This window comes from Onychomys torridus, chromosome 9, assembly GCF_903995425.1.
Source record: "Onychomys torridus chromosome 9, mOncTor1.1, whole genome shotgun sequence".
Classification (NCBI taxonomy): domain Eukaryota; kingdom Metazoa; phylum Chordata; class Mammalia; order Rodentia; family Cricetidae; genus Onychomys; species Onychomys torridus.
The window spans coordinates 54260709-54276708 of NC_050451.1; the positions used below are offsets into that span (position 1 = coordinate 54260709).

Below are 16000 nucleotides of genomic sequence, written 5' to 3' on the forward strand. Positions count from 1 at the left end.
CTAAACAAATTTAACTTCAGCAGTGGGATGATGTCAAGAATGTAAGACCCTGGGGTGCCCAGCCATAGGTAAATAATACAGGGAGCACAGAGATGCAGATGTTTAAGGATGGGGACACTCTAGCAGCAGCCACCTGCTCCTCAACTAGATCACTGTCTCCTACCCTGAAATACTGAGCCTAGATCACTGTCTCCTACGCTGGCACACTGAGATCTTTCTTTAAGTCACCTTATGTGGGTTTAGTTTTCAACTTGCTCAGAGCTGTTGGCCTTGCCCTCTGCTGACCTCTTGGGTCACTTCCTGGTCTCCAAAATGCTGCTGTCTCTTCCAGAGGTCATAGTCAGAGGGAAAAACTTTCCCATAATCCTCTTAGAGCTTGGATTCAAGTGGTTCTGAACCTTCCTAATGGCCACGTTGTGGTGACCCCAACCATAAAAATTTTTAGTTGCTACTTCCTAACTGTAGAGTTTTGCTACTGTTATGAATCACAACATAAATATTTGTGTTTTCTGATATCTTAGGTGAGCCATGGGAAAGGGTCATTTGACACCTCCCCAGGGGGGTCATGACCCACAGGTTGAGAACTGCTGGCTTGGAAGGTTTTTCTTTCTTTCTTTCTTTTCTTTCTTTCTTTCTTTCTTTCTTTCTTTCTTTCTTTCTCTTTCTTTCTGTCTTTCTGTCTTTCTTTCTGTCTTTCTTTCTTTCTTTCTTTCTTTCTCTCTCTCTTCCTTCCTTCTTCCTCTCTTTCTTTCCATTCACTGTTTTCTCCATCACTCCGGTCACCAGTGTCCCCTCAGCTGCAAATAACAACAACAGCAACATTTAATAACTAGCAGCTTTGCCAGAACTGTTCTCACATTGGGAAGAACATTTTCTTCTCAGAGGCTCAGCTTTCGACTCTCCAGCAGCTGCTATCGTCACCATGGGGCTGGAGGGAGAGGAGGCCATCAGCCCCGTGCATAGTCAAGTCTGTCCTTCAGGCCTACAGGCATGGGATTCCTCTATGCAGTTTCTTCCTCAGATCAGGATCTCCTCTTCAGCCACAGTGCTCACTCTGGAGGCCCACATCACTCTTCACATGCCTTCTTCTGGTCCTGCAGGAGCTACCGGAGGGCTCTGGTTGCCTTCGTTCAACAAACTCTCGTTGAATGACATGTACTGAGCCCTGCTCTAGGAACCAGGAAGTTGACAAGGAAGGGCCAGGCCATGTCTCTTCCTCATGTATGTCTTTGCACTTCTGTAGCTGCTCATAAATCTATCAGTTAGCTACTACATATGTTAATCCCCCCTTAACTTAACAGAATAAAACAAACAGATGTGTGTATCTCCCTCACATGTTTTCTGAGAAAGCCATAGGTATGCAAAGAAAGTCCCAAATTTGCCATCTTTTTCAGACAGAGATTTTGCTCAAAAAATATGCCTCCTCACTTGATCTTAGCCAAAAAGAAAAAAAAAAAGCCAAGCAACAATAAAATCATGCTTCTCTGTGGTCTGCGGAGACGGCTCAGTTGGTAAGGTGCTTGCTTCAGAAGCATGAGGATCTGACTTCGATCCCCTTCAATCCACGTCAAAAGCCAGACTTGACAGTGCACATCTGCAGTCCAATACAGATGGGGAGCCTCCTCCAGCTCACTGGCCTGTCAGTCTAACTAGATGGGTGAGTTCCAGATTCAGTGAGAGACCAGACTCATAAAATAAAGTAAAGCATTAAGGCAGTCAAAGTTGACCTCTGGCACACATACATACACACACACACACACACACACACACACACACACTCACTCACTCACTCACTCACTCACTCACACAAACAGATCAACAGTAACAAAAGATCTTCCATGTTTTAGTCTTTGTCTTATTTCCTCTTCCTCCCCTCAAAGTCATATCTGTAAGACTCTTGTCACGGTATTCATGCTCTGCTTGTCCAGCCATTTGTGGAAATATGTCTGAAGCCCCTCTTGTGCTCCGTTGGAAATAGTTTTCTTTGGTATAGGAAGGAATTAAGACTTCCTAAAAGGACTAGACCATCTCAAAGGAAGGTCTAGTTTCCTTGTGTTTGTTGACAAAAGGGACTGTCACAGGTGGGGTGCTCACTATTAAGGGGAAGCCACAGATAAAAGGAAAGGGGCGTCTCTCTTTTTCATGAAAAGAAAAAAGAGTGCTACCATGCAATGCGCAAGGCGACACCCTCCTGTGGCGAGCTAACACTATACACACAGATGGCGACCTTAGACTGGACGTAGCAATATGTGTGGCTGTGATTTTCCTGCTCGTAGTCTGTTTTGAGACTCAGGGATGGGAGACACAGAGCAGGGCAGCTGGAACTCCTACTGTGAAAATGAGACCGACCACGTGGATACTGTTATACAATGCTGTGCCTACTGCCCTGGCTCTTTCAGGGGGCAGGCTTTTCTCTGTTAAGTGGCAATATGAAAGCTGGTGGCTCTCACCTGAAGAGGTAGATGAAGTGTTCCCAGAGCCTACATATCCAAGAGTAAAGCCAGTTGGATCCTAGTATGGAAAGAGATGGAACATTCTAGAAAGAAAATTTCAGGTAAATTAAAAAGATGTGCTCTGTTCAACTGCTAGTGGAAAACCTGCTCGATTCTCAAAATTTGCTAACATTTAAGGTCTGAGGAGAATGATCGTCGACTTTCATTTCTTTGGCAGTTAGCTTTGTGTTGTGCCTGATGTTTTATGGTGAGATTGTGCAACCATCCTGCTTAGTGTTTTAAAGGCAGTATTTGCAATAAAATAGATTATATGAATGTGAAAATGTTGTTCAAGTCAAAACACCTCTGAGGATCCAGGACTGTTTGGATCCAAAGGCCTCAATTGTCACCTACAATTTCCCCCTGGGAACAAAACCAGCAGAGGTTAGTAAGGATGCTCAAGAGAGAAAACCACGCTCTCAAAGTTTCTCGAAGTCAGTGAAACTACCAAGGGATTGCAAGGGCCTCACCACTTCAGCCTCTCCTGCTGCCAACCCTTTCCTTCCCAGTGCCCGTCCAGTCAGTGGCACTGGATTGGGAAGGACAGTCTCTCTGGAGGGGCCTGTCACCTCCATGAAGCGAAGGTGAAATAGAGACAGCATGCTTTGACAAGAATGTCGTACACTGATTATTATAAACTGTCCTGAGATGGGATGGAAAGGTGTCCCTTTTTTCTTCCTCTCTTGATTGACATGGGAGGATTGTAAGTTCCTGGTCCCTGTGTGGGCTTTTAAGGACTGCCTTGAAGGACAAATTGCGTTGACAGGCCACCTGAGTCCTAATGCAAGGTTTATCACTCCCTAACAGTAGCTGCTCTTGGCAGTTCTGAGCATGGGGCCTAGGGCCCAGAGCGTGCTAGATAAGCACTCTACCACTGAACTACCAACCACTCTTTTATTTTTATTTCGAGGCAAGGGCTCACTAAGTTACCCAGGCTGGCCTTGGACTTACCATGTAGCCCAGACCATCTTAAATTTGCCATCCTTGGGGTTCTCCCATTGTGCAGTAAGTCTGTATTAAGACCTCCTCCCTCCTTCAATAAATGACATTGGACATTCAAAAAAAAAAAAAAAAAGAGGAGGGGGTCAACAAGGTCATGATGGGGAAACCCACAGAGACAGCTGACCGGTGCTAGTTGGAGCTCACTGACTCTGGACTGACAGCTCGGGAACCTTCATGGGACTGAACTAGGCCTGCTGAATGTGGGTGGCAGCTATGTGACTCAATCTGTTTGTGGGGTCCCTGGCAGCAGGACCAGGACTTATCCCAGATGCATGAACTGACTTTTTGGAACCCATTCCCTGAGGTGGGATACCTTGCTCAGCCTTAATACAATGGGGAGGGGCTAGGCTCTCCTTCAACTTGGTATGCCAGACTTTGTTGACTACCATGGGAGGCCTTACCCACTCTGAGGAGTGGATGGGGGTAGAGTGGGAGGGAGGTGAGGAGGCGGGAGAAGGGGAGGGAGGGGGAACTGGGGCTGGTATGTAAAATGGAAAAAATTTTAATAAATAAACATATTTAATAATAAAAAATATTCAGTCCCTCAAGTAATTGTATTGACAGGTATAATGGTTAATCTTTTTTTTTTTTCTCCCTGAGACAAGGTTTCTCTGTGTACCCATCCTACCTGTCCTAGAACTCATTTTATAGACTAGGCTGGCCTAAAAAATCATAGAGATCCACATGCCCCTGCCTCTCGAATGCTGGGATTAGAGATGTGCACCACCACATGCAGCTGTAATGGTTAATCTTGATTGCCAACTTCATCAGGTTGTAGGATCACCATAAAAACACCCCTCTGGGTATAACCATGGGGGTCTTTCCAGAAAAGTTTAGCTGAAGAGGGTAGTTCTACCCTGAATATGGGTAGCATCATCTTATGGGCTGGAATCCCAGTACTGAATAAAAAGGAGGAAGCCAGCTGAGCACCACCATTTATTTCTCTCTGCTTCCTGACTGTGGATGCCATGTGACGTCACACGATTGCCACCGTGCGAGGATGACATGCTTGGACCAAACCATGTCTTGATCTTCTTTCCTTATCATTTCTGTCAGGTGTTCTATCACGACAACAAGAAAATCAAACAATGCATCAGGATTTAGTTAGCTGACATGGGGTGTGAGCCGAAGGAAGGGAACACACCGTCTGTAAGGTCATGACAACAATCACTGTTTAATCTCTGGCAGACGCCAGTGGCCTAACTGCACAGGATGAGGTGACTATGGCTTTTGGTAGATTTAAAAAGCCCAAGCTTGCAAGCTGGTGATCAGATTTGGCTTCCCAAACTGTTTTTGCGTATGCTGTCACTGCTTTTAGCTTCTCATTAGTTGCCAACATTAAAGACAAGGAGTCACACAGCAATTTCTGGCACAGTGTTTCTCTACCTGTGGGTCACAACTCCCACGGGGTTGCGTATCAGATATTTACATTATGATTCCTACCAGAAAACATTACAGTTACAAAGTAGAAATTAAAATAATTTTATGGTTGGGGGGGTCACCACAACACAAAGAACTGTATTAAAGGGTCACAGCATTAGGAAGGTTAAGAACACTGTTCTAGCATGTCTCAAAATTCTAGGTCTTACATAGCCCTCAACTTCTTCCAGAGCAGGCACCCCTGTCCATAGTCTACCAGAGCCTTGTGCTCATTCCCATTTGCTCCTAACCACTGCAGGCGTTGGAACTTGCAAGTCCTATTCTTTTAAAATTGTTATTAACATGTGCACGCGTGCGTGCACACACGATGTATATGTGTGGGTGTGCATGGCACAATACACTGTGGAGGCCAGAGAGAAACTCTATGGAGTCAGTTCTCTCTGTGGGGATCGAAGTCAGGTCTCCAGGCATGTGCAGCCAACATTTTCATCCCTTGTGCCATCTTGTGAGCTTAGCAATTGTTATTTAAACCTTTCTCTATGTTTCCTAAATTGCATGAGATAATGGTGCTTGGTAAAGAACACACTGTAAAGCCTATCTTAGTGTGCTTCTGTTAACTTGGAGATGGGTTTGTGGGGACCATGCAGACCTGTTCAGGTTATTCACAAAGGGTGGGTGGAGTACAAAGCTGAGCAGCTTATGGTGGTCCTGGAATGGTCCTGATGGAGGTGGCTGTATTATGGATATGCAGAAGGGCATAAACATATACAAGAGGGAGAGGCGAGACCTCAAGAGAAAAAGGGCTCATGAAAAGGTTGTTTTCAAACATCATTTCTGTTCCATGTCTCCTTTTCTAGGTCCATGTCACAAACGGCGGGTGGGTGGCTGCTGTACCCAGCTGGGCTCCCTGTCAGCACTGAAGCATGCCGTCCTGGGACTCTATCTTCTGGTCTTCCTGATTCTTGTGGGTATCTTCATCTTAGCAGGTAAGAGCAGTCTTTCTGTGTCCAGAACTTTGGGGATGAGTGAGGAAGACTCAGAGCCTCCGTGCCCTTGCTGTGGAAACCACAGAGGAAGATGCTGGCTGGTCTTTCTGACTGAACACTGTCTTTGGTAGTATTGCGTGTTTCTGTGTGGAGGGGACTGGAAGGGGGGCTGTTTGAGGGTGTGGAACCTCTGAAGCCAGTAGGATAGAGCCAGCTTTCCAGGGTGGCTTTTTTTTTTCCTTTTTTTTGAGCTGAGGATCGAACCCAGGGCCTTATGTTTGCAAGGCAAGTGCTCTACCACTGAGCTAAATCCCCAACCCCTCCAGGTGGCTTTTGACTGTCCCTGCATCATCATGGGACATAGGCCTTACACCTCTGGGGTGTGGTGCATACCAAGCAGGCTCTTTCCCTGAGGTATCATTAAAACAGTCACATAGCACTTCGCTGCTGAGGCCAGTCAGGGTTGGGGAAGCCTGCTTCCCTTTGCAGTTATGAGGAGGTAGAGTTGGTTCTATCTCAACTCATGGTTCTTCCTCCATGTTTGTTTATGAGATGGGCCTTTGATGTGTAGGATTCGGGGAGAGAGGAGGAGACATATCCTATAGCCAGGGTGAGGCAGAGCTGGCAGATTTAGAAAGGGATCTGGGGGAGGGGGATGGTACAGCTTTAATCCCAGCACTTGGAAGGCAGAGCCAGATGGATCTTTGTGAGTTCAAAGCCAGCCAGTTCTACATAGTGAGTTCCAGGACAGCCAAGGTTATATAAAGAGATATTGCCTTTAAAAAAAAGAAAAAGAAAAAAGAAAAGAAAAGAAAGAAAGAAGGAAAAAGAGGAAAGAAATAAAGGAAGGAAAAATATAGAAAGATAAGGAAGGGATCCATTGGGAGTCTGTGGCTCTGCACTGTGTGCAGCCCAGTTTCCCGCCCACAGGCCATCCCACCGTGACAAAGACAGCAAAGCCAGGCTCTGGTACTCTCTCCCTGACTCTCTCCAGAGGACAGACTGCTCATTTACCACCTTTTCATGGAGACACGGACAGTTTGACAAAGTAGGCCAACGGAGCTCTCTATCACATGAGAACCTGCCTTGTGCCAGGCTCTGTGATACCACCGAGACACAGCTGAGCAAGAGCCAGGGGGTTCTCTCAAGGGATTTCCAGTCTAGAGACTGAGCCAGGGTCAGCTGACTAGAGCCCTGTCACGGAGAAATGCAGTAGACACTATCCTAGGGTACAGAATGGTGCCGGAGTAGTGCACTGAGAAAATGGCTTTTGCATGGAAGAGGGTGGGGTTGTTTGGAGCAAGGCTTTGGACCAGGCAGAGTGCTCAGGGTGGGGTCCTTGAGTTAACTCGAGGGCAAGACTCTGGAGGTTCAGCCCTTACAGATGACCCTTTGCTGGAAATCCTGAAGTGATGCTCAGGACCTCCCTGATCTTGACTCACTCCCCATCAAGTGGGACAAGCCACTTGGGCATTGTAACAGGATAGCTGGTGTTGCCTGTGCCTTCAGGTTTCCATACTCAGGGTATCAGGGGTGGTGCCTGTCTCACCAAGCACGGCACTGAGGGGTGGCCAACAGTAACACTGAGAGAAGCTCATGATTCACCCCAGCGACCAAAGGACAGTGTCCAGCAAGGTCTACCATGGGCCAAGCCAGCCAGGGGATGATTTGAACATGTTCTTGGGATCTGGGTTTTGTGGTTTTGGCTGCCAGGACCATAACAAATTTCTGGAATGTTTGGAAAGTGTCTCGGTCCAGCAGGAAAGCCATGGTGTTACAACCGCTCTGAACAGGAACTTTTAGGTGGCGAAAGGGGGTTTCCAGGAGAGGGATAAAAGGGTGGGAGTAGACCTGGGATAGGATCCTGGAAGTGGGGGCAGGGGGATATCATTTCATCTCAAGAGAAATGTGCAGGGGAGGAAAGTTCTCTTCTGATGTCGGAAGGGTTGCTGCATGGAAAAGGGCAGACACGTTCTACTTGGCTGAGGGTGGACCTGAGACCCAAGGGTGACTATTGTGAAGACAGATGTCCATTCAGAACAGAGAAGCGCTCTCTGAGCAGCAATGTTGTGCGGCAGGACACAGAAAGGCTCTCTCTCTTGGCTTAGTGCTTGGATGGGATTTATGATGACATCCTGGAAGCTTCAGAATGGAGGGTGGGATGTGGTTTCCCAAGCTTGTGAATATGCTGCCAGGCTTCGTTAGCTGTTCAAATTGGCCAAACCTGAGCAGGTTTTTTTTGGTTATTACTGCCGCCTTTGAGCCTGTAAGTTTTGGAGTAATATATTATTGCCTGGGTGCGATGAAAAATGTCAGTGCATTGGAACTAATCTCCTGGCTTGGAGGCTGTGGCCTCTGTCAATGCCCTAGGTTCTTGTCTGGACAACCATTTTGGCCTCTGGGAAAAGTTGTATAAGGGAAGCCCACAGAAATGCAGGCAGCAGTAGCCACTCACATCAGAAGGAGAATGTGGTACTAAGCGAAGTTCCTTAAGGAGGCGTTTCCCAGTCTCAGGGAAGAGGGCTCTTTGATCACCTGACTAAATACCTCCAAGGATGCACCTTTGTAGCAAATACCCCGATGATGGGAAATGGAGGAGGTGGTTTGTGTGACCCAGAACTTGCCTGGCTGGCTGCCTTTGGGGTTCTCTTCACCTCAGGCAGAACTGGCTATCCATACCCTCCATGTTCTCTGTATTATAGCCCAGGCTAGACTGGAATTCACTACATAGCCCAAGCTGGCCTCAAATTCTTAGCAGTCCTCTGCCTCAGCCTCCTGAGTACTAGGCTTATAGGCATATGCTACCATACCTGGCTTTAATTCTTTCTTAATAGCAACAGTTAACCATGGCCATCATCACCTTCAATCATGGAAATAAAACTGTAATGAGGTGTGGTTGCTGCTCAGGGTGAGTTTAAAGTCTCTCTCTTGTCTTTGTCTGTCTCTGACACGTACACATATGCACACAATGTAGCTTATGTTACATAGCAAATTATGCAAAAAAGAATGCCCCATTCCCAAAAGCTAGAGCTGTGGAGTCCTCTACTTAGGGGTCATTTGAGCTGAGTGTTTACTTTTTCAATCTCTTGGTTTCAAGCAAGTTGGCCCCTGAACCCATAGTCAAGGAAGTGTGCTCAGAGCACATATCCATCTACACCGTAGATTCAGATTCCATCACGCATCTTGGAGGTCTGTGTGTGATGCCATCAATCTTTATGAAGACAATCCCATGGCATCCCCCCTCTTATCTGTAGCTTTGGTCAAGGACTTTGCTCATTGTGTTGCAGAATCCTGACTGAGGATAGCAGAGAGAATTTTCCTGCCTCTGTGGCAGAAAGAAGTATGCATCTTTGAGGAGTTAGTTCTCTTTCTTCCTGAGGAGGCTATGAATCTTAAGTCATTAAAATTACTTTCGAGGAGGTAATTAACCTGGACAGAGTCATCAACCACCCAGTTGTACCTTGTGGGGATTTGGAGGTAATTAAAATGAGAACTGAGAGACAGATCTGTGGTCCACCCGTAGCAAGTGCATGGACCACAGAGAAAAGGTTTGGGGGAAAGGCATCTCACTCATGCTCCATTGGAGCCTCTACACCTGCCCTTCCTAGCCCCCTTCTCATCTCCTTCCATCACAGTGTGTCTCAGTCTCCTCCTCAACAGCCTTAATCCCCTTTAGAACAAAGAAGGGTGTTGTACATGGTTTTGCCTTATGATTTTTTGCCTGTTTGGTTTGGTTCGTCAAGTGCTTATTTTCAAATGTGTGAATGGATGAGGGAATAAATGAATGAGACAACCTTGGAAAAACATTCACGTGGGGGAAAATGGTTATTTTCATTTTAATCAAGTATCTAAAGGCTATGAATGTGGAATTGGCCTTCAAGAACATTTGGCTAGGAGACTTATGTAGCTGAGGTTATGAATGCATATTCGTTTTGGTACATGCTGACCCTATAGTCTTCAGAGAGTATTAAGACAGAAAGGGGTGTGAGTCTGGACCTTGGAACCAGCCCATCTGGGCTTGAACTCTGGTTTCTCCACTGCCATGTGATGGTGACCTGACCTTTCTGTACTAGGTCCTTATATTGCAATGGAGGAAGCTGGCTGAAAGACATCCTCCAGCAACTGACATTCCTCCCCACCAAACTGGGTTGCTGTGAGGGTTAAAGGGCATATATATATATATATCCCTCAGGAAAGCGGCAGGTGCCCAGCAAGTGGGGTTGGGGGAGGGGCTGGTACTATTGCTGCCCCTGATACCATTGCTCTTTCTTTGACTTGGTTTCCTTTGCAGTCAACTGAGAGGAATAATGGAGACCGGAAGCCAGTTTGGGCTCATCTGCCGGTGTCCCGTACTCTCAGAGCATCTCTCTGCTAACTGGACATTAGGCTATCGTTTGTAACATGATCAGGATGGACATGACCAGGATGTCTTTTTTCCCTTCCTTCCTTCCTTCCTTCCTTCCTTCCTTCCTTCCTTCCTTCCTTCCTTCCTTCCTTTTCTCCCCCCATGACATAGGTACATTTTACATCACAGCCTGATGACCCACATACAAACCTGACATTGAAATGTCTGATTCCACTGAGGGTTTTCTATCCTGTTCCACTCAATTCTTTTTAGTTTTTAAAACAGTCCCAACCCAGCCATTCATTTCATTATCTCTGAATGGAACACAGCCAATAGTCTGAAAAATATTGGGTCAAATGACAGTTTTATTTTCTCTGTGTCTTTTGCGTATTGTAAAAAGATCTCTGTTCCCACTAGGCTCTGGGCTATGAGGCCAAACTTGTGGTTTAACTCCAGGCTCCATCATTGAATGATTGTGTCATCTTAGGGGTAAAAAGAGTAACCTTTAATATTTGTTATTTCCTCATTTGTAAAATAGTACACACCCCTGTATGACTGTTGGAAAAATTAAACAAATTAATTCGTGAAAACTCTTAGTTCTTGGCATAGGAAAAGAACTCAGTGACCATTAGATTATTATTATTAACACACTCCGAGAGATTTTGCTCTGACAATAGCAAAGGATTAACAGACCCACTAGTTTAGCCTGAGCACTCATGACTGCTGTAGATAGGACTGCACATGTGCAGTGTGTGCCCAAGCCCCACCTGATTCTAATGAACCCAGACAGGTGCCTCATGATGCCATCTGAGGGCTCCTGGTCCAGACCCCAGACAGCACTTCCAACTTGTGGATCTGGAGCTGAGAGGGTGCTCATGCCAAATCCACAGTGCCAGCCACACCCATGGCACTGAGGCTCAGCCTTGGAAGGATCCTCCAAGGACATCTTGCACAGCCTCCCTCCCTCCTAACTCTACAGGCAGATAAAGAATTCGTCTTTGCCTGAAGATCAGCCACAAATGAGAGAGCCATCTTTCTACCCCTTGCTGTTCCTGCTGCGCTGTGTGTAGTGTTGATCAGGTGCAACCCCCAGAGTGAGCAAGCCCATTCCCTCCAATAGCAGTAACACAACAGACCTGGTTTGGAGAGCCCTGTGCATGGAGACCTCACTCTTTACATTTTCATGTTGCAATGATTGGTTTGGGTCCCTGTTCCCTTCTACTCTAAGAGAACCTTTTCATGATGAGGCATTACCTCTTGTATTCTTAATTCCCTCTATACAACCAATACTAAATTAATGCATAGAATAAGCACAACGCCATTCTCCCTCAACACCAGTCCTCATAAAAAGTCCCAGGTTTGAATGACAAACATAAATAGACACTACTCATGGTGTGGTGTGGCCAGGGCAGCATATAATAGACTGGGGCAACTGTGGTCTGGCCCATGCAGATCTAATTATAGAATACGATGTAGCCCCCAACAATCCTGGCCATTCCCTGCCCCAACCCTAGATCTCTTTCAAAAGATACACTTCCTGGTAAGAGTTCTCAATTCTCTGCTAGGAAAACAAGCTTTATTTGTCTTGTTGCTGTTTTGACTTAAATGCAGATGTTGTCAGGGATCCCAATGAGATGTCATCACTCTGGGTTCTGCCAAACATTGCAGTCTGATCTGCCAGTTTGACAATGGGTGCAGACATCTGTCATTCAGCTTTCCCTTTCAGCCTTGTGCCAGTGTCCCAACCCAATCCCCACTCCGTAGCCTGCTGCCACGTGCACAGTTCCCTGCAGAACGTGACCAGGGGCTCACCAGCCCACACTTGTCCTTTTCCGCTTGTGCCCTGCAAGGAAGGGGGGACAGGTCACTTCTAGGATCCTTAGATTTGGCCAACACTGCTCCCCTGAATCCCACCTGACTCTGCTGGGTTTCCCATCTCTCTCTCAAAGCATCTCCCACTCCCTCTTAGGTCTTAAGTGGCAGGAAAAGGAAGGACCAGGATAATTATGATACCCTGATAACCTCTAGCCCTAATTCTATTACCCAGGATGATGTCTCTGACTTTCCTTGAGGCGAGAAAGGTAAGGGACAGAGGCAAACAGCATGGTGACAGTGTGGTGGCTAAGTTCTCTGTCTGGGTCACCAATCAAGTCCTGTCTGGACAATACAGAATGAAGAGTAGAGAGGAGGTATCATCCACATCCCACTGGAATCTTTTTTTTTTTTTTTAAGGCAAAGGAATATATCTGATCACCACCTGTTTTTATAAATAAAGTTTTATTAGAACACTGCTCCATCTGTTCATTCACATATATCTATGGCTGCTTTCATATATCTATGGCAGCCAGGTTAGTGGTAATAGCCATTATGTGACCTACAGCGCCTAAAACATATGCTGCCTGACCCTTGGGAGGAAGGGTTTGGCAACTCTGCTTTCAGCCTACTTGCTCGTCGGCTAGCTCCCAGACCCTCAACTTCATGCTGCACAATCTTCAAAGGTTTTCAGGTAGATTTTGTCATCCATCCCCATAACGCCAAAGGGTTCTAGAGAACAGTTTATATTTAGGTGAGGAAATTGCAGGGGCTGCGTATTGTGACCCATGGTCCCACAGGGCTGGGCTTCAGGCCTGGAGTATAGAATGGGGTACCAGGAGAACATGGTATTTCCTTTACCTAAGCCACTTGGTGTGAGGTAGAATCTACTGCCTGGGGTGGGGGAAGCACATTGATGTTGGAGTTTGTCTGCAGGGGGACAGATCTTGGCTTAGCTACTGACTGTGAACAAGTTATTCCAGGGTCTGATCCACCAAGAGGAAAGGACTCTTCCCCTGTACGGACACATCCCTCTTAATTCCCCTATCCAGAAAGAGGAAGGGAGTCCTCTGTACACTTCCCACTGTTGTGGTCAGGATGTCACTAGCTTATCCTATAATAAGTTGCCTCTCTCAGTGCCATGCAAGTCCATTGGCATTCGTGAGGTGGTTGCAACTAAGAGCCCAGCTCTTATCTCACCACACTTCACAGAAATGATCAAGTGTGGTGAGGCTCTGCCAGGGCACAGAAGAGGAGGACACCGGAGACTGTGCCCAGCACAGACCTCCCTAGAGAACACAATTGTCTAAGCAAATAGAAAGGGAGGCAGGCTGGGGCCTGCGCCTTTCTTTTCTGGCCTGCCTTGTTCTTCCGGGCCCAGCCATGCACCTCTGCAATGGACCTGTCTTTCTGCCTTCTGCTAGGGGTTCCCAGGGCTGTTGAGGAGATTTTGCCACTAACTGGAGGCTGTTGAGTTTGGACTGGGATTGAAACCAAGTAACCAGCGTGCTTTTGTCTCCACCCTATTGGTGAGAAGTCATAAACACTTGGGATTTCCGTGATAATCCTGTAGGCAAGAGGGCTTAGTGGGCACACCCGAGGACTCAGAGCCTTCCCTCATCCAAACCAACTCATCACTTACCAAACGCCAGACACTTGCCCCACACTGCGGGAGACACACGAGGAAGGAGAAGAACAAGGAGAGGAGGCTGTAGAGATCAGACCTGGTGGTGGAACAGGCAGCAGGGGATCACACAGAACTAGCAGAGAGGTTTTTGGGTCCAGCAAACCAAAGTTTGCATCTTAGCTTGATGGTTCTATTTAAAAATGTATGTTTTTAAAAAAATTATGTGAATATGTGAGGGCACATGCATGTGAGTGCGGGTACCTGCTGAGGTCAAAGGTGTCCGATCCCCCTGGATGTTGGAATTACAGGGGGTTGTAAGCGACCCAATGTGGATGCTGGGAACTGAACTTAGGTCCTCTGCAGAACAGTGCCTGCTTCTAACAGCTGAGCCCTCTCTCCAGCCCCAACTTTATCATTCTTGATCTGCAGTCTGGGGAAGTGAATTAAATTCCTCTGAACTTCATGTTTTAAAAGCATTAAGATGTGGGTGTGAGTGATCACTTACATTCCAGGCTGTCACATCAAAAGCAGCTCTGTGCATCGCCTGCTTTGTACCAGGCACTCAATGAATGCTTCTTCAAAGAGCTCAACAGGGGGTTCTAAGATACCCTGAGAAGTTCTAGTTAGTTCAAGCAGTCACTGGGTGCTCTTGGCTTCCTGTTCTAACCTGCATCATTTGTACATTTTGGGGAACAAGGAACTCAGTCTGGGACCTCTTCTCAGTGTCCTCTACTGACCTGTCTTCCTAGTGACCGACATCACTATTGTGTCCCCTCGAATTCCAGCTGTCTTCCCCTCTGACCTTTCTCCTGGATCCAACCTAGTACATTCTATGACCACTCGGTTATTTAGTAAGCACAGCAAACTTAACATGTCGACAAAGCTCTTGACTTTTGTTTCCCTCCCTCAGTATCCTGCATCTCTGTTAAATGGCCCATTGTCTACCCAAGTGTGGGTTTCAGAGTACTCACACTCGTTCCACACTCACTCCATTAGTACACCCACATCCTTGTCTCTCACGTGGCTCCTCCCAGTCTCCATCTAAAGCTGCCAAAGTCAGAAAAACAAATTGTGTGTGTGTGTGTGTGTGTGTGTGTGTGTGTGTGTGTGTGTATACGGGTGCACGCACGACACATTGTACAGCCAGTAACTTGGAAAGGCTCTGCTCTGAAGCAAACAGGAGCACTCCAGGAGGTGAGAATGAGTGCTGTCAGCATGAAGGCATGGTGAACTGTGTCTAAGCATGCTAATGCCCTCCTGGTGTTCTACTTGGAGGAGGACCAGGAGAAGAAGCACATATTTGGCCATGAGGACTTCACTGCATAGAGGTATGCAGCCATACCCTGATACCCTGAGAGGGAGTTCACAACCTTTTGGTGGGACCACTTAGGACAAGGCAGTGGATGGTGGACATGATCTAGAGAGTGGGGAAACAGGACTCATACCATCAGGTCTGAGGTCAAGAGATGCTACAGTAGATACAGAGCCAGCCCTTGACCACACATGACCTGGATGCCACTATCCTTATATTCATACAGAGACCTGGGACCAGTCTCTGGCTACCAGGATGAGTGGGATCATCTCTGGAAGTCACTTGAAGTGACTCTTGCCAATCATTTGGTTGTTTGGAGTTTCATTAGAGATTTCTCTATCCATAATCAGACAGACAGACCCACCCTGGGAAACTAGGCTGTTGGGGGAGGGGTCCATATCAGCTTTTGAGAAATATATGAATGTTACTGAAGGAAGTTGCACTGGGGGACCATCCTGTCACTCTCAAGCAGGGACGTTTCCAGGTGTAAGATTCTAATAAAAGATGTTGTCTAATGTGTAGTGCCTTAAAAATATGTCTGTATATATGTCAGCAACAAAGGAGAGTGTTTACAAAGTCATACAGAGGGAAAGAGAACCCCTAGTTGTATGTGAACACTTAGAGGACCATTAGGTAAATATGTACGTAGAAGGATAAAGAGAAGGGAACTTGGAGCCATGAAAACCGCAGTGGTAGGGTGGGTAGGAGGTTTGTTGGAACACATTTTTCCTTTTCAACATTCTCTAACTCTGTTGGTGCTGGTAATCAATCAGCCCCTTTAAAATGCCACAGGAATCTCTCTCAAACCGAGAGAGCTCAGCACCCAGTGGAGTTTCCACAGCCCAAAGGGAGTGTATCCAGGCAAGTTCCCCACCCTGAGGTAGGCAGGAGGGTGATCTCTAGGTTCTGTCTAGACACTGCTCTATCTGGCTAAACATTCTGGCTGGCAGAGGACCCTGGAGTGAAGAGCTAGGGATGGAGCTGGAAAGGCCCCCAGGTACACACAGGGCAAGGCGGGGGCTAGGGAGCATTAGCCATGCTTCA

The 16000-nt window shown here is 46.8% G+C and overlaps 1 protein-coding gene across 1 annotated transcript in view; it reads left to right on the forward strand.

Annotated features, from left to right (window-relative positions):
* The window catches only part of Scara5 (scavenger receptor class A member 5), a 90772-nt gene that overhangs the window by 16058 nt on the left and 58714 nt on the right, over window positions 1–16000 (forward strand). Inside the window, exon 3 of the mRNA XM_036199481.1 lies at window positions 5732–5860. Within this exon, the coding sequence (XP_036055374.1) occupies window positions 5732–5860 (129 nt within the window). The remainder of the gene's footprint in view (window positions 1–5731; window positions 5861–16000) is intronic.